Source organism: Buceros rhinoceros, unplaced genomic scaffold (assembly GCF_000710305.1).
Source record: "Buceros rhinoceros silvestris isolate BGI_N320 unplaced genomic scaffold, ASM71030v1 scaffold19392, whole genome shotgun sequence".
NCBI classification, from domain to species: Eukaryota; Metazoa; Chordata; class Aves; order Bucerotiformes; family Bucerotidae; genus Buceros; species Buceros rhinoceros.
Window position 1 is genome coordinate 14,127 of NW_010400898.1, and position 27,096 is coordinate 41,222.

General features: G+C 38.3%; 1 protein-coding gene across 1 annotated transcript; it reads right to left on the reverse strand.

The window, feature by feature from the left end:
- Positions 1-799: 799 nt before the first annotated feature.
- On the reverse strand, positions 800-24,452 carry C5 (complement component 5; the record flags this gene model as incomplete). Its single annotated transcript, XM_010132084.1, has 40 exons — positions 800-929; positions 1,196-1,334; positions 1,656-1,739; positions 2,168-2,257; positions 2,620-2,706; positions 2,906-3,011; positions 3,108-3,182; positions 3,896-3,998; positions 4,661-4,718; positions 5,353-5,434; positions 5,612-5,674; positions 6,036-6,188; positions 6,957-7,162; positions 8,019-8,190; positions 8,484-8,579; positions 9,056-9,215; positions 10,090-10,165; positions 10,313-10,525; positions 10,778-10,867; positions 11,471-11,531; positions 12,045-12,266; positions 12,912-13,051; positions 13,683-13,759; positions 14,196-14,286; positions 14,939-15,139; positions 15,696-15,761; positions 16,068-16,197; positions 16,589-16,738; positions 16,922-17,131; positions 17,618-17,821; positions 18,405-18,605; positions 18,832-18,947; positions 19,306-19,432; positions 20,116-20,221; positions 20,542-20,632; positions 21,111-21,193; positions 22,229-22,320; positions 22,924-22,994; positions 23,588-23,750; positions 24,260-24,452. Coding segments are annotated over 40 exons (4,978 nt in total), but the record flags the coding sequence as incomplete, so codon positions are not given.
- Positions 24,453-27,096: the final 2,644 nt, after the last annotated feature.

The following is a 27,096-nucleotide window of genomic DNA, read 5'->3' on the forward strand; positions in this document are numbered from 1 at the left end:
GAATGTTTGCACTTCAGACATGGACAGGGAGAAATTAATTTATTAAAACTCAGTAAAAATTTAATTTAAGCGTCTATTACTCCAGCCACATATTGAATGAGAAATGTCACTCAGCATGTTAAGATACCTGCCTGGATACTAGCCTGCGTGAAGAGAGCAGGGGTTTGTCATCTGCAGGTCTAAGGGAGCTAAAGAAACACAAAGGGGTGAGGAGTAGCTGGCTGCAGGATGGCTTTTGGCATAATCTGGAAGAGCTTTAGGAGTTGCTTCCATCATTCCCACACTGCAGTACTTCAGTGAACTTGGAAAGTGAACACCTAAAATAGTCACTAGAAAGGATCTGGGGCTGCACTAAGGTTTTGTCCTAAATACCTGCTGCTAGGTTAGATAGTTCGGGATATTTTCTTTAATTTGCTTAGAAATTGAAGTTGTAGCAAAATTACATGATACTTTATTTTCCCTTTTTTCAAATGAAGGAAGGGTTATATTTTAATAAGACATCAGACTTTTATGCTTCTAAGTGCACAAGATGGCACTATGTTTGTTTTTACAGTCAATCCACTTCATCTGACTTCAGATGCCTTTGCACCATTCCACAGTATTCTCCCATCCAAGCTTAAAAATCATACTTTGAACATGACTATGTTATAAGAACAGGCTAAAAATACAAGCAAAGACCATTTCTCAAGATAAACTATTAATGAATGTTACGTCTGGGTAAGTATTACTAAACACATGAGGATTATTTTTTTATATGAGATTTGATCTATATTTTTAATTCAAAAATTCTCCAAGTAGATCAACAGCCACTGATGAGGAGATCCTCAGCAAAGTCTTCCATTGTATTCAAAAACTCCCGACAAAATGTACATGCTCTATTTGAAGGCCACCACTCAATCCAAGTGTGGGAGTCCAAAGGGTACTGGAATCTAAGACAACAACAGGAAAAGATCATTCGCTGCTAAGAACTGGGAAGGAAAACGCCTAACAGAAAAAAAGTTACAATAAGAAATTGCCTGTTCATAGTCTGGCTTTAAACTTACCCATCTGAGAACAGATTGTGTAACTACAGGTCAAACTAATACCTTAAAAATTAAAGCGATTATATATTATGTAAGAATTTTTACAAACGCTTTCCCCTTCACAGCATGCTTTAAGATTAAATCTCAGCATATTTGGACAGTAAATTACTTACTTGTAACTGTAACCCACGCTTATCTTTAAGGCTTCTCTTCCCATGATCAAATACTGCTCTCCTGGGCTCAGTTCCACATCTGCACAGGTCTTCTTTTTGACAAAGGTTATTTCATTGTTTTTTTGAGCAAAAGCCTGACCTGAAGTTGAATGTCAAGAATTGGAAACTGTCACAAGAAGAATTTCAAGTAATTCATATATTAGAAAACAGCAAAATGTTCTATAGCCAAGGGATCTATTTGCCACTGGCTATATAACAGGAAAGTTTGATGATATACATTAAGTTTCTTGTAAAAGATTTTTAAAATTAAATCTGAATAAGCCTTATGCACATTAAATAACTTAATATTATAGTAATTATAAGGATATATAGGGTGCTTAAACCCAGGGGAAAAAAAATGAGTGAATATCAGCTTGTATTCTAAATAAATTGTTAAGTGGATTAAGAACAGGACACTTACCCCTTTTGTAGAGGTCCAGGAGAGTTGCAGAGTACTTTACAAAATAACCTTCTTCACTGCGAGATAAGATGCTCACTTTATAAACTGCAGAACAACACAAAGCAACCTTTCTGTTATTCCTTGTTCCTACAATACTCACCAAATGCCCTACAGATGCGCAGACGGCCCTTTCCAATACTCACTTCTGGGAAAGAGATGGCTATGGCTATCTATACGCTGGAGGGCTGAGGAACATGAACTAGTTCTGTCCATGCTCTCACCTGATGGAAGCTCATCAGATCAGGCTCACAGGCGCGCTAACCCTGCTTATGTGACTTATTCAGCAGTGGGTACGGGCAGCACTTACTCTTCTCTGTTCCAGCATGTCTCCCTCATACACATATGTCACTGTCACACCTACTGAATTTTAATCACAGAAGATCCAATGGGAACAAAATGTTTTGCAGCACTAGTAAACAAATGAACGCTTCAGTCAGAGCACGAGAAATAGGTGATGGTGATTCAAATATTACCATAGGCAATGTCATTCTGGCACGCAGCTTTTCTCCTGGCATCAGCAGTTATGGACCGACCCAGTCGCTCTTGCACTTTACTACATTCAGCTACATAGAGAAAGAAAAGCCAGTGTTCGTACAACGTCATCACATGTCCTCAAATAAAACATCATGAACTGCCACCTGTATGAGGTAATCTGCTGTAACTGAGAAACACAGTAATTATGGGATTGCAAACTGGAACAATGAGTATTTAAAATTCAAAACAACCCCTGAACGTAATCCAGTCAGACATCCATGATCATACTGCACAGGGTTTGTTTATTTTCTTTCGAAATGCAAAATGTGGAGAGGACCACAGCTGTATTCTCCTAAGGGTTTTTCCTTCGTGTTTAGCAAGCTTTTGTCTAAAGCACTACACAGCATTTTCCCACCAAGTGAAACAGGAAAACATCTTTCAAAAAGTTTACCTTCCATGCATTTGCATTCATCTCCTTCACACAATTTCACAAGTTTTTCATTTCCGTAGGGGTTATAAAGCAGAGTGCATTTTTTATCTAGAAGATCCAAAAAGAACTAATAAATACATACAGATAATCAAAGCTCAAGAAGTCAGCACTGAAACTTTGTGCGTCTAAAGTTACCTGACCTTAAAATAACAAGGATTAAAAAGCTTCTGAAGAAGGAATAACAAGTCTTTAAGCAGCAATAAAGAGCTAAGATACAAATATGAATTTGAAGACACAGAACACATACCTGGTGCATGATACTCGTATACAGTGAATGTGCCAGGATTTAGCATTCCAACCCGGAAAAGCTCACTTATGCGGAAGCCAATACAGAGAAAATTATTAGCTGGCACCTATTTAAAAGACAGATGAATTAAGGAGCAATGAAGGAAGCAGAACTATTCCAGAGAGTTAAAGCAGTGCTTACAGTTCTGAAAAGGGTAACATACAGAGTCTATCTGCACAATAACATGCCCGTCTTTGATCTCATAACCTGCTATCAGCTGATCAATTCCACTTGCAAGCTGTAGAGGAGAAAAACAGAGAAAAATCTTTTATACAGTTTAAACATTTTTTTATGATCTTGAAGGTCTTGTAATCTGTAGCTTTAACATAATTCTGTGATGTAAACTGCCTTATTTTAGGGTTTCCTCTTTATAATATTCATACTCTCAGTTTCATTTGTTCTCTTTTAAGCAAATAATCCTTTTATTCATTACATGAAGGTAATAAAGAATTGAAGAGCCAATTACCCTTAAAAGAACACTTGAGTATCCTGTTTAAATTCTGTTAAGTGTAACTCTAATTGCCTTTAACTAAACTTGATGCCTGTCGATAGGAGCTGGATGGACACAAACACCACAGTTAAGATTCAGCTCAGAAACTTTAGCCAGCTCCTAGCTCGGTATGCACACTAACAGCATTCCCTTTACAGTCACCAGACACAGCTTGTCCAGAGGCTGATTCCCAGCACCCTACCACAGGTGACACCCCCTCGTCACCTGCTCTTGTCTTTCTCTTAGCAACAGGGGAGCCTGGGTGTTCAACTTTAACTAGATGTTTAGCTTCTGACTCTATCAAAAATCCATCATCTAGACTGAAGGAGATTATTCTCATTAGTTATTAGAATGGTTTAGAAGCAATGAGGATATAATGATACAATGCTGCACTACTACTCCAAAGAGAAAGGATGAAGAACAGCAAACATTATAGTCATTTCAGAAAAACTTCTGCTTACAGTAGATAAATCTTCTGTATTTGCTTCCAACCCACTAACCAAACCTATGTCCATCACGGCATGAGCAGACCCTGACTGTGGCTCTCTTGCACTGGGCTTGTACCTAAGACAGATTAAAAATAATACTAGTTAACTGAAAGTAAAAGAAACCTTCACCTGCAATCCCAGTAAAAACTAAGGAAAATTTTATTTATTTAGACAATAATAAACCCATAATGAAGCAAAATAGTCCAGATGAATAATTTCAGATTTATGCCAATACAATCCATAAAGAAGCTTTTCTTTATACTTATGCTCCAGGAGAACTATATGCAAGTTAAACTCCTTCCCACAGGAATCAGGAGCTTTGGCTCTAATTCTGTTTACACTCATACACAGAACTGAAGAAACAGGAAGAAAAGAAGATCAGAAGATCAGGTGCAATTATTAACAAAGTAAACCATTTTGATTTCTTAAAGAATAAAAGAAATTTAATATAAATGTCAGTTAGTAAAACAGTAACTAAGAAAAGCCAAAATAACAGAAAGCCTTTGTAACATTCTTACATTAATTTCACAATGTGTACACAGACCCACAGCACGTTTACTTTGCACTGCTCCAATTCGTTAACTTGTCAGCTGGGAATTCCACCTTTGCAAAGAGGAGCACTGAGCATTGGGAAGTCCAGGACACTGGGAACCAGCGTTTAGTTAAATGCAAAATATTGGCTCAATCACTGGGGAAAGAAAAAACCAACCAACCAACAACCCCATCAGCTGCACTTACTTTGCACAGGCCTCTAAGCGCCCAAGGGGCTCACCATCATCTCCTGTGTAACTTCTGTCTACCAAGTAGAGTCAAATCAGTAATTTTGTAAGTCTTCACAAGCAACAAACCAAAATTCTCATAAAGCATTTTTGTAGCTGAAGGTAATTCTTTAGATTGTTTTGGTGGCTATTTTTACTGGATCTCACTGTCTAGCCACAAACAAGTATCATTATACTGCTTTTACAGCGGAGCTGAAATGACAGCTTTAATGACTAACGTAGGTTATTGTGCACTTATGCTATTAAAGGTACTTCACGACAAAGCTCAGAATGTGCTTAAATACCCTGGTGTACCCGGACTAGAACGCCCAGTACCTTGTAGAACTTACAGTAAAACCCACCATCCCCCAACATATTTCCTTTTTCTGCCACAAGTTTGTATTCCTTACTCCTCTGACTGCAAAACCTCTTCCATAAGTGAGTAAAAATGCACCTAACAGAAATACATTAAAAATCAACTTGATTCATAAAAAGGCAATAGTTTAAAGAAGGCCAAAAAAGGCTTCTAGCAATTTCTTTTCCAGTTTTGCATTTAGAAAGTGGCAGAATTTATTACCGTTTCATTCTTAATAAGAAACACTCTGTTAAACAAAGTAAGGTGGGGTTTTTCCTCCCTGAGCAGTAATACTTAAAACCATATTAGCGTTTTACCATTATCTCTCTTTGGAACAATCTTCAGTTCAAAGTTACATGAGTCCTCAGCAGTCCCAATTGTATTATACACTGTCCTCACCTACACAGGTACAAATAAATTAGACAAAACAGAAGCAGGGAACAATCCTCCAAACTGACATAAAACTGTGAAAACTCGTCATATGGAGACTATAATACCAGTAAACCCAAGTCTACGCAGCCGAACCGATATCAACGAACCGGAGATGCTATCTCGAAACACTGGCTGCACACTTACATTGACTGTAGCTACGCCCGTGCTGCTTCCAGTGCTCACATATATGTCATCATCCAAAGGTACCTACGGGAGTGATGTCAAACCAAGAGTCTGAAGTTAATAATGACGACAGCATTATTAGCAACAATTCCCGTCAGACGATCAGCTTGTCATTTCTATATTTTAAATACATATTAAGGCCTGATGCTACAAACAGATTCTACAAAAAAACCTTCCTAGGAACAAGCTGAGATACTCAAATGAATATTCAAATAATTAAATTTAGCAGATAAGCAGAGTCCTTATACATTTGCTATACCTATTTCCTATCCGTTTATTAAAAGAAAAATTGCTATTTTAGCAGGAATTTCAAACTTCAAATGATTATTTTACAAGTTGCAAAGAATTCTGCTTTTATTTTTCCTAATTGATACTGTTCACTCACTGTTGTAATTCCTCCCACGAAATTGTCTTCGGTCAGTTTAAACTCACGAAGGTCTCCGTGGTGTTTGTATGCCACCTTAACACTCATGTCCAAGTTCAGCCGTTGGACAAGAAGGGAATATTCAGTCAAGGCCTCAAGGGCATTAATTGTGTCCTGCCAGAAATCAATTATAAAGAATGCCAGAAATTAAAAAGAAGTAAGAATGCATTTCAAAGCAATTCATTTTCTGCCACCTCAACATGATTACAAATACTGGTAACCATGGCTAGCTCACCAGCTTAGCAGCGTGCAGCACTACGCTTAGCACGGTGGTGACATATTTATCATAGACATATTGGTGCAATTTAAAGAGATATAAGCAAGGACTAAAAAGGAAGCAAGTAAATAGCGATAAACAAACACAGCATTCATCGCTTTCTTCATAGAAATTGAATAATTTTAAAAAGGGACGTTGTGTGAACTGGAACATTCTAGATAATATGACTAGCTGATGATGAATTAGAGATCTGGCAGCTTCCACTTGACTTTTAGTCTGTCGGTACTAACACGGTTTTTACACTGAAAACAGGCACACCCTATTACACCGCATGCCATTTCTGGGGGCAACCAGAACAAACATCATGTCTTGAAATTAAATATTCTGTTTTGTAAAAAACTTGGGAAAACAGCTTTCCTGCTCTGATTCTTTTCATTCAGTAGATCTGAAGTCAGTGGAAGCAGCTGCAAATTTTTGTTTCTAACAGACTCCATGAACAACAGTTGTGTTTCCCAGAGACACAGAACACGGCAACAAGGTTGTCTGGTGCTAATCCCAAATGTGGGGCACTCAAGTTGTCAGTGGGATCATCTTCTGACATCACCCTCTTAAGACCGTCACATTTTGGTACTTGAGGAGAGAGAACACAATCTTTAAAAGCTCACCTGAGTTGAATAAAACCCTCCACCATATCTCTGCTCTTCAGACAACCATTTGATGATTGGATTAGCATAGCCTTTGTCCCCTCTCAGCAAAGTCGTAAGCAAGGCATATGCTGTAGTTTCCACCATTTGTGCAGTGACAGGGCTGGGAGTGTGTTGGTCTGCTGTTTTGAAAGTATCTTTCCAAAACCGATAAATAGGAGGGTCACCTACAACAGCATAAGAGGAAGGTTTCAGACGGACACACAGCAACAGCGCTCTCCAGACTACACAAGGTGAGGTGTTGTCTCTTCAGATCAAGCGGAAAAGGAGGAACTCACTCTGCATTTAACGGGAGATGAAGATATACTTCTCTTCCACTAGTACCCCTGGCATTTATACTAGAAATTGATGATAAACAGACCTGAGGCAAAGTATCTGATGCATATTTGAGTATTGCTGGTCCTGAACGGTGACAGCGTAGCCAAACACATAGAATAAAAAGTCTATTTTCATTTAAGGCCACTTTCAACAGACAGGACAAAGCTTTTCTATTCCGGTAGAAATCGTTACCCGGCAGAGAGCAGTCTGAGTCCCTTGCCTGTGACAAAACACACTAAAAAGGAAAGGCTTTCACTAGAGACTACAAAGTCCCTCATCGACCAGTGAGACATTAAGAAAAAAACCAAACACAACAGAAGTGAGGGCAGTAGCAGAGATTGTAAAGAATCCCAGTCTGAGCCAAGGAAGAGAGCGGACATATGGTAAGGGAGAGGAGGCAGACCACAGCAATCCTCCATGGACAGCCGCGTAAAAGGCAAGCCTAGAGACAAACATGATTCGATGGGGACAGACAGACGCTGCGCTGATGTACGTACTGCTGATGAAACTGCACTGCTGCCAAGCTGGAAGCAGGATTCAACCTAGCAAAAATACTTGGCTACACAACACTAAAATTCACTTATGCCAAAGCAGCATCAATGAAATTCACTCTCCAGGTAGTGCCATCACATTAGAGATTTTAAAAATACTAAAAGAACAGCCTACCTGTGAGCCAACTACGGCACAGACAGAATTTAGTAATACCTACGACAAATGCCTCCTTCTTCAGTGCAGAGAATGTCGATTGTGCAGAGTAGTGGTTCACATCCACAAGAGCTAAAGCATACGAAGTTATTGCCATGGTAAAGGGGCTTTGAGCCGACTGCACGTTTTCCATCAAATAATCTGCTGCTTTATTTTTAGCATCATGGATTTTCTGAAAAGATGAACAGGCCACAGCTGACATGTATTAGACTCATGTTTAAAGAAACACATCTGTCAGACAATACAGGTACACAGAGGAGCTTCTCCAATATATCTTACAATAAAGTGATCCAGAATTTCCGTATTGTTCTTTTACTGATTTTGAAAGACAAAGCCTAACAAAGCAAATACATCTTAATCTTTGAAATTGAAAAAAGCCTCTTGACTTCTTTCAAATGTTAAAGAAAATGGAAGAAAATAGAAGCCCAGAACATGACCAGTGTCAGAAATAAAAATATTATTTACCTGAGTAGGACATATTTTAATTGACTTCTCAATTCCGATAACAGAAAATGCTGTGAGATACAAAGCTTTTTCTTTAGCTTCTCTAGGTAATGTACCCTACAAGATCAAGTACATAAACATTATTTAAAAGAAACAATAGTTAATTTAAATAAACAGAACAGTTCTATTCTACAGTTTAGGTGAGAAAACACATAGAAATTCCTGCATGAAATATCAGTTTTGTTTAACCTGAAAAAATACTGACTCTTTTGAAAGTAACAGCTTATTTGTAAAAAAGAGACCAAAATATATAAAGTTATTGGCAGGCCAGGACAATCATATTGTAAAATCAAGCTGCATAATTTTTTTCTAAATATTAAGAAGTGGCAAGCAGCTACTTTTAGTGGGAAAACAGGTTTGCAAGACTGTGTTGTTCTTTAAATTAATTTAGAAAAAGGCGAATCTAGCAAAATGGTCTTGCACGGGTGTTCTGGTGAAGTGCAGCCTCAACCATCCTGCAGGCCGAAACCACTTCACCTCCTGCTGACGTCACCTGTTATTATACGCACACAGAAAACGTTTGGTTTTCATACCTGTAGCTTCACTGGTTGGTAGTTCGAAAATTCACTGAATGACCCATCTGGCATTTGACAGTTTTCAATCAACCACAGAAGCGAATTACAAACAGAGATTTGATCAAGATTTATATATTGATTAACCTGTCCGAGAATCCTTAAAGCAAAAGCTGTCAACCTGCCAAGGAAATCAAACAGATTGTGTTTGTTGTGGGCAGCAGATAGCCCACATCGCTTGAGTTCGACTCAGTTTGCGCTATATGTGATCCAGGTATGCTACACCCTTCCCCAGAACAATGCAACAGCGCAGATTCATTCTCAATCTAACTTAACAAATGGGCAGTAAAGACTCAATTTTAAACTAGGATCAGTTTCCATATTTCAGGATACGAACTCATTACAGCCCCAAAGAATTGTTTTTTCACGTGCACAGAACTTACGGAAGATGCCTTTGAAGCATCTTATTCCTCCCCTCTATAAGCCAACTGCACTTGCCATTCCGAAAGGAAGACAGTGACTGTGTATTTTGTCTAACTTTCAATGGCCGATTCTGTTTTCCAACAACAGCACTACTCTTCCTGCTTGATAGCCTTTAAACACCCTTTCTGTGTGAACAAGAGGGGTGATTATTTTGTCCTTGCTCATATCTCTGCACTTAGCTTTCCTTCTCCAAACTCGAGGTGCAAACTTTGCCTGAGCTTATGACTGCTGCAGGGAACCAAGGTCTACACAGTCCTCCTAAAATGCCAAGCCCAAAGCAGAGGTTTCAGAACAGAGCACAATCCTACAAATTATCTCAGGTATGTCTGCTCCTAACCAATGGCCCAGCTCAGTTATAACGGTGTGAACTAAGGACATAAACAAAAGGTTGAGCAAATGAAACCAAGAAATCAAATGGTATTATTCAAAGTTGTAAGCACCATTTCAATCTACCATCAAGCTCACCTCTCATGCTTACTAGAAAGAATCACCCTTTAAAAATCAGTTATACTAAAACAAAGGAGTGAACTAAGCCTTTTCCATCCATTCTAATCAAACCCCCTTTAACTCACCACGTGCTAGCTTGCCCATTCTTCCACATGCTATACGAGAAGTCAGAATTTCGGAATGACGAGATGCTCACAATTCCTAAAGGACAGATGAATCAGAAAATGTCATGAAAAGAAATTGATATTAAAACTGTATTTGCTTACTCAGATATATTATCTTTCTCATTCAGCAAAGTTCATGCATCTTCACAACTCTAAAGCAAGAGAATAAGCTGGTTTTTTCTACCTTCTTTCATCTTCCTCCTCATTTGAGTTCTTGAAGTTAAGGTTTCAGGACCCAGTAACTGCCAGTTTTTTGACTCTTCCAGGTAGTGAAACACATAAAACACTGGGACAATACTCATAAACTCTGCCTCCGCACTGCCCCTTGGCAGATGAGTAAGCATTTTAAGACCACCTGGACTGAGGACTGAAGCAACCACTTCACCCATAAGATGTCCTTCAAAGAAAAAAAAAGAATGTATTTAAATCAGGGATCACAAAAGTGAATCCAAGGGCAGAAACGGACTGATACTTGTAAGCCGTCATTCTATATGAAATATTTAAAATTCTACACAAAAAGGTGATTTGCAAAGACAAAGAAACTAGGAATAAATTCAGATTGCTTTAAACAAAGGAATATGAAATACAAGAAAAAGAACATATACACAGAAAGTACGTGCGCAGTAGACTAAGTTTCAATTCAATTTACCTTTCACGCTGACACTTCTATCAACCGTTGTTTTAGGGACCAGATTTAGTGGGACTTTGTATCGAAATTCTTGTCGTCTCTTGAGTGAACCTGTAATTGAAAATGTACATGTATCACACTGCACAGTCTACTCCATGGAAGACTTGGATGTAATAGCCAAATTTAAAGGTTACAACTGTCTAAGAAGTCAGCAACAAAAATGCCTACATTAATCTGAAAACTAGAAATATTCCTAAAGGGACATGTAAACCATATCGACCTTTGAAAAAGAACAGATGCAAACACTTTAATCCTTCTTTTGCCTTTTTTCTTAAAAAAAAAAATCTGATCTGGACCCAAACTTTGTGGTTTCAGATTAATCTCTGGTTAAATAGGAACACGTTCTGTTTTAATTAATAAAGCACCTGCTAACTGGTTTTCATGCACACTGAGAACAGCTTAGTGTTGTATCACAGTGATAGCCAGATACAATGGTTCTGTTAAGCACTGAAACCAAGTATTTGTTTGAAAGACAACTGTTTTGAGATGGATTTGTCAGCCAACGAAAGGCAGGAAATCCTTGGAAGAGACATACAAAGAATATTTCAGGAAGGAGGAATTCAAATTTTTTCACATTACAGAAAACTTGATCATCATGAATCAACAATATGAAAAAATAAACAAAGTAAAGACAGGGGTGATCAATTCTCCTACCATAAACACCCTGTGGATCCAAAGTGAAACCTGCATGAAGTTCTTTCTTAACACCTTCTGGCTGCAATTATTAAGAAGAAGGAAGTAGAAAATGAAGACACTTTTGCTTAATCAAATATATTAGCTGAAAGAACAGTTCAAAACCATAGTATTTGTGCCTTATAGACCCTTCTCTGTAGTTGAGCTTTACCTAATAGTTCTATTCTACATACATTTAACCTAATGTTCTATCTCCCAAAATTCTTGAGAAAACTTAATACGAGATTTAAATAAAAGCTTAGGAAAATGCAAAATTACAAAAAAGTGTCTTTTGGTGAAGCATGATTAAGCAGTTGAAAATCTGAACCGAGTAACTTGGAATACAGGATGCTCCTTGTTTCAGTTATAATCTAACTCTTTCTATATATAATCTGTCTGACAATACTTATAATCAAGGTTTAAGAGCGTGTGGACTCAAATACTCGGTCATGCATATTTCCACTGCATGCACCTCAGTGATATATTGATTTATTTTTATTTCTTGTGACTGAATCAATATGAAATTCAAACCACTACAAACATTTCTTTTTCTTACCATCACACGTAAAGTTTTCACCACAATTTCACTGTTCCCGGCTGTCAGCAGTGTGAAGTTGATAGTATGCAGCCCTAATTCCAAAGGCAGGATTCTGAATGCAACTGGTGAAGAAGAACCGCCATCTAGAGTCTTAAAATTACAACTGCGCATCCTCGAGCCAGTAGTTGCAGAGTCTCCAAAAGAACAGATTCCGTTTCCAGCTGATATTTTAACACAGTACTGAAATATTGAAAGATTTTAAATGTTTCACCTCCCTGACAGATACAACACCACAGAAATATTAAAGCCACTGAAATATTATAATGAGCATTTTATTCCTGTACTGCTACTTCCCTGTTTACAAGTGTTACTACTACCTTTGGAATTACTATTACTTGCCCTAGAGAACACTAACAAATGTTCATGAGCAACACCAGGGAACCACCATACCAGGCTTCGCGCACATATCTGCTTCAGACACGTTCCTTGGCAAACCTTACTCAAAGAATAATTTTGCACTTTTCTTTCATGCGTTTCCTTAAAAGTAGTCCTTTTAAATTAAATCTCTAGACAACATGATCTGTGAGCTCCAGAGCAAGTCATTCAAAAAATCCCATCACTTTCTGATGCTGTGTCCAAACAGGTGGAATAGAAAATTGTATTTTAACTGTCATGAGGCAAAGTTGCTAAGGGGAATGGCTGGAAATGAAACAATCAATGACTGCATTTCATTGTTACGTAGTTACGTAGAGCACACACAACACTAGCTGAAGGACTGGCAAAATCTGATCCAAGGTTCTGTTTATACTGGAAGCTCACAGGGGAAAAGCTTTTTTAGTTTATGATGCCAGTCTTTCCACAGAACTCACTAAGACCACAACTTACCTTAATTGCAGAAGCTCTATGGTTATAAATTGATCCTTTTAACTCAATTTGTTCTCCTCGCACCACAGAGTACGGAACGTAAACACTCAGGAAGATATCTTTTACAACTCGCACTTCCAGTGGTGCAGCAATACATATACCTGAGGGGGGAAAAATAAAAAGGCAGCAGACTATTTTACCCACCCTTCCAATAACGAAGTTTGAAAAAGTCTTCACGTACTTGTCAGCTTTACTGAGGATGTAGCATTTTGCAATATGGACTTTGAAATTTCCCATGTTTTTTAAAAGTGACCAGGCTCTTGCTTCCTGTTCCAAGTTGCTGCCTCTCACTCTTCACACACACTTGCTGACATACCAGTCCTTTGGGCTGCTGCTCATTTCCAAAGTGAGACACAAATTTTCTGTTTGGACTACCATTGTGTCTCAGAAAATTTGTTTCTTCCTTTCAAGTCCCTGTGCTATTGATAGCAGGACACTGCGAAGTTGTGCCAGGGAAGAGTCACTCACTATTTGTTCTTATATTCTTCCTGGTCATTTATCACGGGCCACTGTCAAACACAAGACAGGCTTTGCTTTCCCAGCCACTGACAATCATAACAAGAAATGGAGTTATTTCCTCTCCCTAAAATATGTATTTTGATGTTTTCTTCTTATCAACCAGAAAATGCACATTTTAGAACATGTGTTAACTGCAATGAGGGGTTCAGCAAAACACAAACGGAGAAGCTCCCCAATTCTTTAGCTACAACCTAAATAGGTTGCAGCACCTACCTTTATCCGAAATGCCAACACCTTGTACTTCCCAGGTAGTCAGTGAATCGGGCAAGGTGACAGACAGAGTCTTGGACCTGTATTGAGAAGTGTTAGTCTACTTATCCAGTCTGGCCATCTGTTAACACCAACAGCTAATCAACACAAAGAGAGTACCGGCCCGAGCAACTCCTGTGGCTGAGGGAGCCTCAGGTAAGACAATAGGCAAGAGCATGTTTAGAAAACAGCACCTGGGGATTTGTTTGAATAAACTTGGGTTTAGCCAACTTCACAGAAGCTGGTGTTTAGCAAGGTCAAAAGCTGAAGGGAAAGTGACTCAAGAATCCAGGCGCCAGACAGCACATCCTGCACAGCGGGAAACATGGCAGGAATAGTTGGTTTGACTACGGCTGTGTTTTAGCACACATCTTGGGTACAACTAAGGCTGCTCAACTTGCCTCAGTTTTAGCATTTACTTTCTATAAAACTGATGACTAAGTCAAAAGTTGGTAACTGATTAAAGAACAGTCATACCTCAGAGAAACTTGGTGAACTTCCCATAACCAGCTTTCTGGGAAGTAGCTACGAACTTGTACCTCATCCAGTTCCAAGAAAGTCTCAAAATCTGAAGAACATAAATAAAGCAAGTAAAAAACCCAAATGACTAAACCACCTGCTAACAGCATTCCACCAAAGGCTTCAAAACTACTATCCTTTTCTTCTCTGACACTGTACTCTCCGTGCCTCAGGTTAGTCGTGATACCAGAAAAAAAGGTATCTGAATACCCTCCACCAGAAGACTGAGTTAATCCCAGCTCATCTATTTACACATGTGAATACCCATCCAATATCCAGACAGGTTAACTGGTTCACAAGCAATTTTAAAGGAGAGCATAGGAGACAAGGAATTCCACACTCCCACTGATCTTTCCCGAGATGTTAACTACTAGGTGTTACACACTGGGTGTTTTGGGCCTGGGCAAAGGATTCGAGTTTAGCATTGCCTTCACAGGCATGATGCTCTCTTACTGCGGTTCTGCTCGTTCTAAAGACAGGTGAATAGAATATAGTTCTTAACAAAGAACTGCTCTCCTACCACTCTGCAGGGGTATACAACCAAGATCTTTGGAGATTGGGACAATTCTTTCTGCAACAACCCTGACAAGTAATAGAGAGAAATTAATAGATGAACAAAGCTGTCACCTCTGTATTTACCCATATTCTGCTGGAAGTGTTTCACCACATGTCCAGGGAGGAGTTAAAGCTCTCATACTTACGCATTCTCGCCAGTATTAGAAGCTTATTAGGCTCCTCCTGCCGCAGTTTGTTCGCATATTCACAGCAATCTATGAAGGCGGAAATGCACCTTTTATTACTCTGGATTCGCTGAGCTCTATCGCTGCAAGTTTCCGAGACCGGATATGCTTTCACTCCAGCCATGCAGCATTTTCGAATTTCTTCACGTTTGTATTTGGATGCTGAAACAATAATAAAATAATTCCCTTCCTTGAGATGAAGTTTTTTTATTTCCAAATGCAACTTAACTCATTAACCTGATTGTGCTTCTAAAATCTGCAGAATTTCAGTGAAGGTACATAAACTTGTCATTTTCCAAAAGCTAGTGCCATGCACTTAATCATTACTAATAAAAATGAGATAAGAGGAGTTGTATGACATTTTAGGGTTTAGCAGTTAAAGGTTCTTCTGCCAGACTTGGGGCCTGGCAGCTGGTCACTGGGAGACTGCCAAATGTAGTACCGCAAATTTTCAGGCTATGTCTCTTCATGACAAGAAGAGAGCTGAAACAGATTCTCAGTTTTCAATGTGTACTTAATTTGTGCTGACTTCAAATCCGGCATATGGCGAAGGGGCTTTATGAAGGGGGACCTCTCTAAAGTCACCTTCCTTATTTGCCTGCCTCTCTCTCCACTATATGAAGCTAATAACAATAATTAGAAGTAGTAAGAAAATCACATCTAATGGATGCGATTTTTGTTTCATAATTATATACTTTAGAAGTTTTGTTTTAAACACCTTGTTTCTCTATCTGCTCCTTGAAGTCAGACCGTTTCATTCTTAAAACTTCATTGCAAGATTCACCTGTTCAAAAAAAAAAAAAGTGCAAAAGACATGACATTTTTTGTAATAGCATAGTCCACTTAATAATTCTTAACATCACATTCCAAATTTGGGAGTTTTTCTGTTTACTATTTTAACGGCATTAAAGTATTTTCATTTCCATTACCATAACTGATCCACACGTCATGATTTCTGAAGGAGGAAAACATCATAAATATATGCATTGCCTATTAAATTAATTACATCCCAGTGTAATAACTGAGAGTCACAACAGAATATTTCAGAAAACAAAATCCACAATTTCATGCTTAAACCCAAGGAATATACCTGCTTCATCTGAATCATCAGCATTTGCATTAGTTAAAAACGTAAGCCCAGCCATTCGGAACACATCAACATTGTTCCGTCCTCCTCCAGCACCACAGCCAAGGTCACTCTTTTCCAAATGTAGCATTATCTGAGGAAAAATCACAGCAGCAGCTAACTAAAATGTGGAATATATCAGTATACCTTGAAGAAACAACTTGAAAAGATTATAGTCAGAAGTGAGGAGAGCATAGCTTGATCAAGGGGCTCTCTAACAGTGCAACCTATTTTTGGCTAAGTCTGAAGGATTCTGATGAGGCGGTTCAGATCTGTCTTTAAAACCACAACTTTTACTGGAAATCAAAATATTGTAAATTAAGTCCTTGTATAATTTTGAACTGTCAGAATTAAATCAGCAATTTTTATTCTGGATCGAATTGTTCTCCTGCCTATTATCAGGCTTACTGAATGCAGGACATGTAACAGCTAACAGAACATGAAACACACAGTGACTTGTTTTGCTTCTGTGGCTACTACTTAACTTTTTCCAGTGCTCCCTTTCTTCTTCCCGTGACTCCATATAATGCCTTGTCAATAGATGACAATGCGACTAAGGAACTGGACTGTGTTTTCAGGTTAAGCAACACAGTTTCTGCTGGGTTCAGTGTCTCTTTGCTTGATTGCAGCTTAATCTATAAATTGAAAACAATTATTGGTAATTTTAAAAGCACGTTGTTCCAAAATGACTGCCATCTGAAGGCAGACACTCTAGTAAGTTGAAAGTGTTAAAAGAACATGTGTAATTTCACTAAATCCCACCATAAAATGAATGCCTACAAACACCTACAAATTTTAGTGCTTATTTTGCTACTCACATCAAGACTGTTCCCACATTTCTGTTCCACGTTCAGCCAAATTGAATCAGCTACTAACTCAGCAGTTTCTTCTCCTGTGACTACGTAATAAACAAGAAGACGTGCAGAGGGGACCATTTCTTGGGTTATCTGAAAAGTTAGATGTTGATATTGCAGATCCGTAATTCTCTTCTGAGTTCCAAAGCTTACTATCTTCCCTTTTGACATGATCTAGAATAGAAAAATGATGGAGAACAGAATGGTCAAGCGACATATTTAAAATGTTTCTTAGGTGTAATAATTACTTGCATTTAGATATAACTCGACACACACAAAAATGCATTTGGGACCAGTGGGTCTGGCTCAAGGGAAGGCAGCTCTCTCCCTTATCCCCTAAAAAGAAGTACTGTCTCTGCCCATCCTTCTCTCCTGCTGTATTTCAACTCCTGAAATGGCTTTGGAGACCAGCACTACTTGTTCTTAACCCCAGTCTATGTCAGATAAGAATTCAGAACAATGGAGACTTAATATCTAACTGAAACATGAGACTGTTGACCAGTTTTTTCTGTAAGACTAACGGGTTGTATAATAATGGAGCAGTTGCCTAAGCTGTACGTATTCTATGCTGAGGAGAGTTCCTGAGTGTTGAAGTTTTTCACCTACAGCCATATATATTAAATCAATTCAGTATCTTATGAGGAAACATCTGTCACTTACCAAATAGCTGTAGTGATGAATTTTATGAATATATGGACTATGTGGATGCATATTAATGCTTATTAAATCCCCAACCTGTAGTACTTTGTGGGCTGAAGCCCAGTCAATATATAGGTAACTCTGACTTAATGATGAATATGCTTTTGCTTCATAGGTTTTACTTGCTTGGTTTTCATCTGAAAGATGTGGATCTGCAGTTTTTACCTGAAAAGATAATAAAATGTCTGAATTTTTTTAGTAACGGAGAAAACAAAACCCATGGGTCCTGACTTCTGAATAGTTTAAGTTCAGAATGATACTTTAGAAAACAAATAATTACAATATTAAAAGCATTCTGTAACATATTATTCAGAAGGATTAATAAAATAAAAGCCAACTCAAGACTTTCATGTTTTCTTTAACAGAAAGATCTATAAATAGAGTCAAATATAAAATCGTAGTTTAGAAGCACATCCATAAATGGAGCAGTAAAGGTTAGTGATACCCTCTCTATATAGTGAGGGAAGAGCAGCTGCGAGATTTGTTTTCATGCAATTAATTTAGATTTTTTTTGTTTAATAATTATTATGCAATAAATATCTGACAAACCAGGATATTTTGTTTCAGAACAACTTAATAAAGACTTTAGAGATGTCACGTTTCATTACAGCACCTGCATACCATAATTATTCCTAAGAGTCACTAAGTTTATAAACTTGTATGTAAAACCTGCCCATTAGTGTTGTACATTTGCAAAAGCACAGAATTAAACCCTCAATAAATAAATTCACAGAACGATGTAACTCACTCGAAACTCCAATGTTGTGCTATTAGGTGGGATATTGACCGCAAACAAAGCAGTTCCATCACTCCTGCTTGTTGGTCTTCTCCAACCTCCTGAACCCTCCGATATTAACTCGGTCTCCTCCATTTGCTCATTAACAGATTTTGCAGTGACAGTGATAGGGACATTTCCAACAAACTGATCCACTGTATCTTTCACCTGCACCTGTTTCTCAGAACAAATGGTATTTATTACGTGAACAGTAACTTTTTCACAGAGAAAACTTTCAAGCTGCTAAGCTGCTTCTGCAAGAACAAGATAAAAACCAGTGAAAAGTCAACGGAAATTAAAAGCATGTTAAGATCTACGGTAAAATATACAGAAAAGAGTAAGGCTTCTGCATCCTGAGGTTTACGTTGTCATGTGCAACAATACAGCTTCTGTAACTAACCTTAATGTGGAAGGGAAGTCCAGGCTTCATAAAGAGCGGAGTAGCAATCAGACTCACTTTGTAAGGAGATACAGCAAATCTGACCCCAGAAAACTCTGCTTCGCCACTGAGGCCACCTACCAAATACGATGTCCCTTTTAACAACCACAACATCATCAACAATCCTAGAGCATGCTTTTTCACCACCTGCCTTCAAAGGGCTGCACAACTTGGCTATTATAGTGAAGTCCTCCCACTGAAAGAGTCAATTCCTACCACTGTTAGGAAAACAAATAGTAAAAAAACCGAACATTTAATCTCTAAACATTTTTTACAGTGACAGATGGTCTGCTCTTTCTTGTAAGGTTTTGGAAGAAGGACTTCTGAATACTGACAAAAGTCTGAATCTAGGAAAGTTATCCATATAATTTTGTTTTCTAGTTATGTTTACATCTGCAGATATGTAAAAAAAAAAATAATTAAAAAGCAACTTACCTGCAGTCTCCAACACTGATGCCACAATATATAAATATGACCCATCCAATTCTTTAAGACTTTGAAGCCCTATCGAACTCACTGCTTGCCTGCTGTTAAAATTGATCTCAGCAACTCCATTTTCAATCTGGAAATGAAACATAAATCATTACTTTACATGACTTTATATAGATACACTATAGGCAAATTCTAACTTCAGCACATTTCTGTTCATTGTTTTCAGAGGAAATCAAAGGTGGAGATGTTTTAATGAAGAAGAATTCTTTATTCCCTCAGAGTACTGATAGTTAATCACCCAATGGTACACACTGCAAAGTACGCGCACAGACCCAACGAGCAGCAGGCATAACAGAGATACCTGCACTAAATGAGGAAGGATATAAATCTTTTATAAATCTTCAATGGCTGAATCAAGGAGAGCAGACTAAGTGAGGGAAGGGTAATTGGTGGAGAACAGACGCCTCATAAGACATCAATATAATTTTGATCTGTTTGTCCCCATTTGATTTCTTTGATGTATTCTGTAACAGCATAAAAGTTATTTCATAGAAATTTCAACCACATGGTTTGCTCAGTTGGATAACTGAACCAGACTGAAGTTTGGTCATTGTCTCAGATGCTGTCTCCGAGTTTCATTTTGAAGTGCATTTCTATCACCCCGAGGACAATGTTACAGAGGAAAAGTTGACACTGAATGAGCTGTTGATGTGAACTAGGAGCTGGGACCTATTCCCAATGAATTGAATGGGAGAAATTCCGTCCTGAACAAAGGATATGAAGTCTATACAAACTAGGCTTGCTGCTTCTTACCCTAGTTACATGCATTGCACGAGGCAGCATCCTTTTCCCAGTTTCTTCAATTATTCCAAAACGAAGAAAAACATCAGCACTTGCAAGCTTTTTGTTATAAAAATAGCTGAGAAGAAAACAACAATATAAATGTTTTTTTAAGATTCCTTTAATGGCTGCAACAAAGCATTTGTTTTTGAAGGACAGTAATTTCCTTGGCAAGAAATGGAAAATGTCTGTATAGCTTTAAAGACTTCTGATGAAAAGTAACCGCTTTGTAAGGATTTTAACAAGGGTCGCTTAGTTCTCTTATGGAGCAGAAAGGACTGTGATGATAGGGCTTCTTGAGGAAGTAAAAGAGGGAACTTCTGGATGCAGGAGCCTCATTCTTCAGGAAAAGAAGATGATGATACACATGTATTTAGAAATCAGAGCAAATTTCCTTACCTGGCTTTCACAGCAATCCTGAAGTTCTCAAATTTATCATCACTAATAAAGTTACTTTCTGGCTCTATGACGATGGAAAAGCTTGGCATTGCTGAAAATGGAGTAGAAAAGAAAGCCACTTAGATGTGTGTTCATGCATTAAGCCACAGGTACTCAGAAAAACACCTCTCTAAAGCCATCAGTCACGTCGGTTTCATGTGATTTGAATTACAGTATCAAATACACATGCAGCTGTGGGCTTGTCCACAGTGAAGCCCAAGTTCTAAAGCTCTGAGTTATCTGCAGTTCCCCTGGCTCCACATTTTGCATCACTGCAGCTACACCAAGATGACACAGCATACTAAAGAATAACTATTTAGAGCAAGTTGTTCTAATACAGTCTTACATTGATATGGCTGATTAGCCCGCAGTGACATTGTCACTCGCCCTTACGCTCATTCCACCACTGGGTGTAAGGAGGTCAGTGTTACCTCGGGCATTTCTGCCCTTGTTGCCGCTGTGTTGTACAGCTCTCCTCTATACTGAAAACACATATAAAAAAGAAGGTTTCCAGTATGGGCACACCTTACCATATTCCCTAACCTCAAATTTGGCAACAGCTGAGGTTTCAAAATTCTTCTTATACTTGGCTTCAATCTTCCAAATTCCATACCTACAAAATGTCAGCAGTCAATCATTTCTTAAGATGAAAATTAATACCGAAGACAAAAATTACTATTTCTACTTAGCAATATTTCATTATAATAATTAGAGACAAATTATGCACCAAGTTTTTGCACATGTTCAATGACCACTTTGAGAAGATGCTGCTTTGATATTTTAATAATTATTTGAAACTTATTTTAAAGTGCTCTGACTAGAGCACTGAGTAATTTACATAATAACTTCTAGAAAATCCATTCCTACAGTTTTTTGGCCATACAGCACCACGATAGAACCTCTGCAAGCCTTCTGCTAACAGATATTCAGTTTCAAGAAAGATGTGAAATTAATTTTTACTCAGTCTGAAATCATTGCTGATTTCCTATTGAAAAGTAAATCCATCAAAAACCATTCTTTCAAGCCCCTGCTAGCACCTTTCTGCCAATGCAGTGAGGCTTCAGCACCCTCTCAAGATTGAAAAGAGAACTGAAGAGATGTTTACTCAGTATGCTGCTGTTACCGGAAAAATGCTGGTGATTCCTATGAACATATGGATGAAATAGGAATGTTTGCCCTCCTTGAAATCACACATCTCTGCCACTGTTTCCATCCCTACAGCAGCAAGCTTTGGGTTTTATTACTCATCTTTTTAAATTCAGCACTACAAACCTATGACTAACTGTTCTTTAACTTCAGTTAAAGTGACTAACTGCTCTTTAACTTCAGTTTTATCACTGTATTTCCACTCACTACACCTCCTCGCTTTCTCTCATAACAGTGAGCACGTGCCATCTATCTGAAAATGCAGAGAATAAGCTTCCCATGTGGCTTTAGGAAACAAACATTAGTTTGGAAGTCAGCTGAAATGGAGAACACTTGGTCCTAAGTTCTTTATCTATATCCTGGTTACACGCTATGGGACATGTCAGAAATCTCCAAGTTTCATTCACACACATGCTGTGTATCAAGCAAAAGACATTCCAACAGTCTCTAAGACAAGGCAGCATTATGTTAATAATACTCAGAAAGCATTAAATAAATCTACTTAGGATTAGCAGGAATCTTGAAGTCAGGAAAAGAAACTATTCCAGTAAAATCATCTTCATCTAAAATATAGACTTTCACTCCTTCAGGATCCTGTAGATGATAAGAGGAAAGAATCGGCAGTTACCAACCACTCTTATCAAAAGGAGAAGCTCCGTTCCGTGATGGCAGTGGCAGCCTGCCTGTAACACGTTTTTCAATGAGTTGTGCTCATTTCACAGCATGTAAGCATAAGCAGTTTTAGAAACAACTCAGATTGAAATTCTGATAAAACATTTTACTGTGGTTCCAACAATTAAAGCTGTTACTACACAATGCTTAAAATTGCTAGAAAGTTACTTTTCAAAGGCTAAAAAATATAGAATAGATACTGATTACTCTTTCATTTTAAATGAAATAAACAACAGTATGACAAACATATTATTATAATTCCCTCAAAATTATTTCCCCAGTTATTAAAAATAATTCATTTTTTTTCCTCTTTTTTTTCATTCTGTAACAACTTCAGATTGGGACTTGAAAATCTCTATCCCAGTGTGCAAAGTGATTTTTAGACCTTTTAAAAGGTGTCTGGTTACCTGCAAAAACATCTAACAGGTTTATTAAATATTAATTGCAATACTGACTGACCATCTAACTGCATTTATTGTTTTTGTGATCTACAGACTATTAATATGGAATTCAGTTACAACTTACCACAAAAGTGAGGACAGTTGCTCGCTTAGCTGGCTGCAGTTCTTCATTCAGAGAGTAAACCCTGACTTTCACTGTAAGAATTATTAGAATACATCTCAAACTCATTCCACTAGAGCTTTTAAAAACAAAAACCCAGAAAGCCCATCCTTTTATCCCTACTAATTCTTTAATATTTTAGTATTTAGACTGCTCTTCAGCTTTCATCAGTATGGTGTCCACACAGTGTTCACCCCTGCTGACAGGAGGCCCCACACCAGCACTCTTTCACACTGAACCATCGCAGTGCAGTGTAATTTTTATCACCACAATCCCAGCACACCCCTTTGGTGGAAGACCAGCTCAATCTATGTGAAACCAACGATTCAGTCAGCATTTCTTCGCAAGCATTTCCAACATATGCCCAGGAAAACCCTTCACTCTTTGTGCCACAGATTAGTCATTTAGGGGGCGGGGGGCAGGAACTGGAGGATATTGGGACAAGTTATTAATTTCTACAGTATGACCAAATAGTTCAAAATGCCATTCTGTGGATTAATTAATTAAAGAGCAGCCAGTGGCAATGCAACATAACCAAGAGTTAAAGGACATTTAAAACCTAATTCCTTGGCGAAGTCAACAGACTTCAGAAATTAAATAGCAGCCAAGAGAAATAAGTGTTATCTACCTGACTGATCAGGAGTATAAATTGGTTTGTCTGTATGAACAAAAAGAAACCCATTCTCATAGGAAACAGGAATTTTTTTTAATCTTGTAAAATGTGGAGAAACAGCTTCCAAATACACATACTGGAGTGAATTCTCTGTTCTTGGTAAATCTGTTGGTTGAAGCTGGTGAAGACAAAATAAAGATTTTAAAAGAATATTCAAATATTTTTCAAGTACTTGTTCTTACATTATTTTTTGTTGAGAAGCATATCTGAATAGCAATTACTATCCTGTTGTTAATTATCATTATATAAAAACATCAACACCCACAAGCTTTATTCTTGCTTACCTCAGAGATGACGGTCTGGAGTATTAAGCTACAAAGAGATACTTGGAAATTTTTCTATTCTATTTTATTTATGTCCAGAAGTAAAAGAGACAAGTGCATAGCCCAGATACGAAGTTATGAGATTGATTATATGTTTAACTTTGGTGTCATTCTTTTACACTAATTTCATCCTACATAATTCCGATAAACTAAAATTAAATAAACCACACACGGCAAACAGAGAAATCAGGGCATGGGGCTGCCCTTCCCAGTTTAAACAACAGAAAACCTACCATAACCTTTTTTAATGCTTACAACTACATGCAACAATAAAAACAGTGCAAGGAAAGTCTGAATTTCTTACTGTTAAAGTCACAGCGTCTTGGAATTTGTTGGCTGGAGTTAAAGAAACGTGGCCAGAAGAATAAACAGTGAGCTTATCAGGAAAGCTTCTTAGGGCAACATTGACTGGAAATTCCTTCTCATAACCAAAAGCTTGAACTACAACCTTCTCAGATGCCCCAACTCGGAACGTCTTTGGTGCTGTAAGGACATATCTATATAGATAAAAACAGATAAAACAACAAAAGGGTAATGGAGCAGTATTTCTCTCAGATTTCTCACTCTCGTATGTAACTCATGCACACTGTTAGAGCAAGCACAACAAACAGGCTAAGTTATTCCAGAGACACTAGGTAAAAACAGGAGAGTTGCAATCAGAATAATCTTCATGAAAGCTGTAATGTAACCTCACTAAACAACAGCTCGTGTAGAGCGACGCGTATGGATTTGATTTTGCAGACGCATAAAGGCATGTCTGCTAAACCAGGCATTTACATGGAAATGGCTATTCCTTTGGCCAAACTAAACCCGGAAACACCCGTCTTCCAAACCCGGCACTTGGGTAGTTTTCCTGCCATTAAAGTTCTTACTGAACTGAACAGGGCAACTTAAAGGCAAATGTGAATAAATAGTTTAGGATTACTCTTCTTCAGCGCTTTACCAACTGAAGGGCACATCACTCCACAAACGTACAAGCCAGGCTTTAGTACCTGACCACATAAAAATCTAAAACTGCCTCTACTTAAAATCTCCCTTTACCTACAACAACAGACAACAATCAAGTAACATTTCCAGTGAATTCTATATTTTGTTTTACTTACATGTTGTCTTGGCTAAACGTTGTTCCCGAAAATAGCAAAACAAAAAAAGATATTAAAATAGTCATAGTGTCTATGACAACAAACAGCAACCCATAGACACTAATGATCCAGGATTAAACTGCGTTTGGCTCCTGCTGCAGATGAACAGAAATACCACCAGCACATTTCACTCAGTTAATTATTAACTGCAGATCAGGTTGTTGCCCCCTCCCAAGGAAGGCAGAACTGCTAAACCTGGGGGTTTTGATGCAGGATTTCATTTTTTGAGTACGTATGGAACAGTCCTGTGTCAGTCCTGACTTTCCCTCTGATAGCTACCAAAACAAAAAAAATTTAGAGGTAGCAAAAAACCACCCCAAAACCCCCAAAATTAGATAGTTTATCTTTCAGAAAAGTCAAAGTGATTTTGAATTTGTGTCTGATGGAAAAAAAAATTTTAATTTTATCAAACATAATGGGCTGACGTTTAGACCAGAAGCTTCCTTTATTTCTTTCAAAACAACTCTTCACTTGCAAATTTCTTCTAGTCATTTGTACTCCTGATTATACCAACTTTCCAAGTACTTCCATTACAAATAAAACTGTGATATGAAAATATCAGGGCACAGCACAGCTACAACGTGAACTATTTTAAACAGTATTTGCAAAACAAGCCATTGGTGACCAAACCTGCTCATACCTGATATCTCAGCATAGGACCTCAGCAAATAAGTTTATCTAAGGTTAAACCAAAGTTGTGCAAGAGGTTTAAACAAATACCCCCACCAACCCTTACGGGAAAGAGGCTCACAAAACTATTTCTGATCAATATAAAATTAAATCACAAGGCGGCCAACTTGGGCTTCGCAAGAGATGTAATAACTACAAGGGAAGCAACAAGATATAGAATAAAATCCTAGAAACTGTTAGATGCTTAATATTATTTAAAATAATGTGCCAAATACCTATTACTAAATAGCAGTAAGAATTCTTACAGTAAGTTCACACAGGTATATGTAAACAAGGAGCAAACGGCGAAGAACACTGGAAAACAATCCAGAAGTCTAATGGTACTCTGAAATAATGTTTTTAAAATCTAATTATGTCCCTTCCCTATGTTCTTTTTCAGATACAGCCTGATTTTTCAACCCTACATGTCACACCTGGTTTTACAGATTCCAAACTAAAACAGCTCAAAACTGTTACCAGTGACTTTAAACGCCTCTGTGAAAATGCCGCCAGCTCAGGCCCACTGAGTTACCGAGTTCATCGCCATCGAAGGCGCTATTTCCAATGGTACATACAGCATGTGAGAAGGAAACAAAGGGATGTTGTTCTTGTATTTAAAAGGAACTGATAAAGTAAACAGGAGGCAGTCTTGTGAGACAAGAAAGAAACCAGAGGGCAATTAAAAGAGAGAAGAAACCAGATAACGGGCCATAAAACATTGACTCTGTCAAACTAGGGTTGACTAGGATGGATGGGCCTTGGGAAGCAGCACTGCGCTTTCTTAATAGGCTGTTAATATTACTTTCTCCTCCTAGGGGAGGCCTAAGTCCACGATAATGAGACACGCGATGCATGAAGTTGCGTGATCTAATGTTACCTGTAACATGTAATAGGCGTGACGGCTAAGTCTGTAAACCTTGGAGTACCCAGCCAACGGGGAAACAAGAGAGGGATCTTTCGGCCTGGAATAGGGTGTAAAACCTCATGCATTGCTTTGGCAATTCGTGCCCACTAGCTAGACACCCGGTCTTGCAAGAACGTAATAAAACTAAGTGCTTCATTGTGGGGTCTGACCTGAGTCTCTTTGGCGAGAGACCTACACACCATTCTCACTGACACGCCAACATCGGACACACACACACACGAAGCACAGACAAGAAACAATCGCCAGAGCAGACACAATCGCCAGGCTTTGTTACTGATACAGTGACTCGCCCTTTAATTAGAACAGAACCTCTCCGGATGGGCTGAGCGAACGCAGCGGGAACACACGCGAGAGCCGCGCATGCGCCGGCGGGGCCGCTGCGGGCGGGAGCGCAGCGCGAGGGGG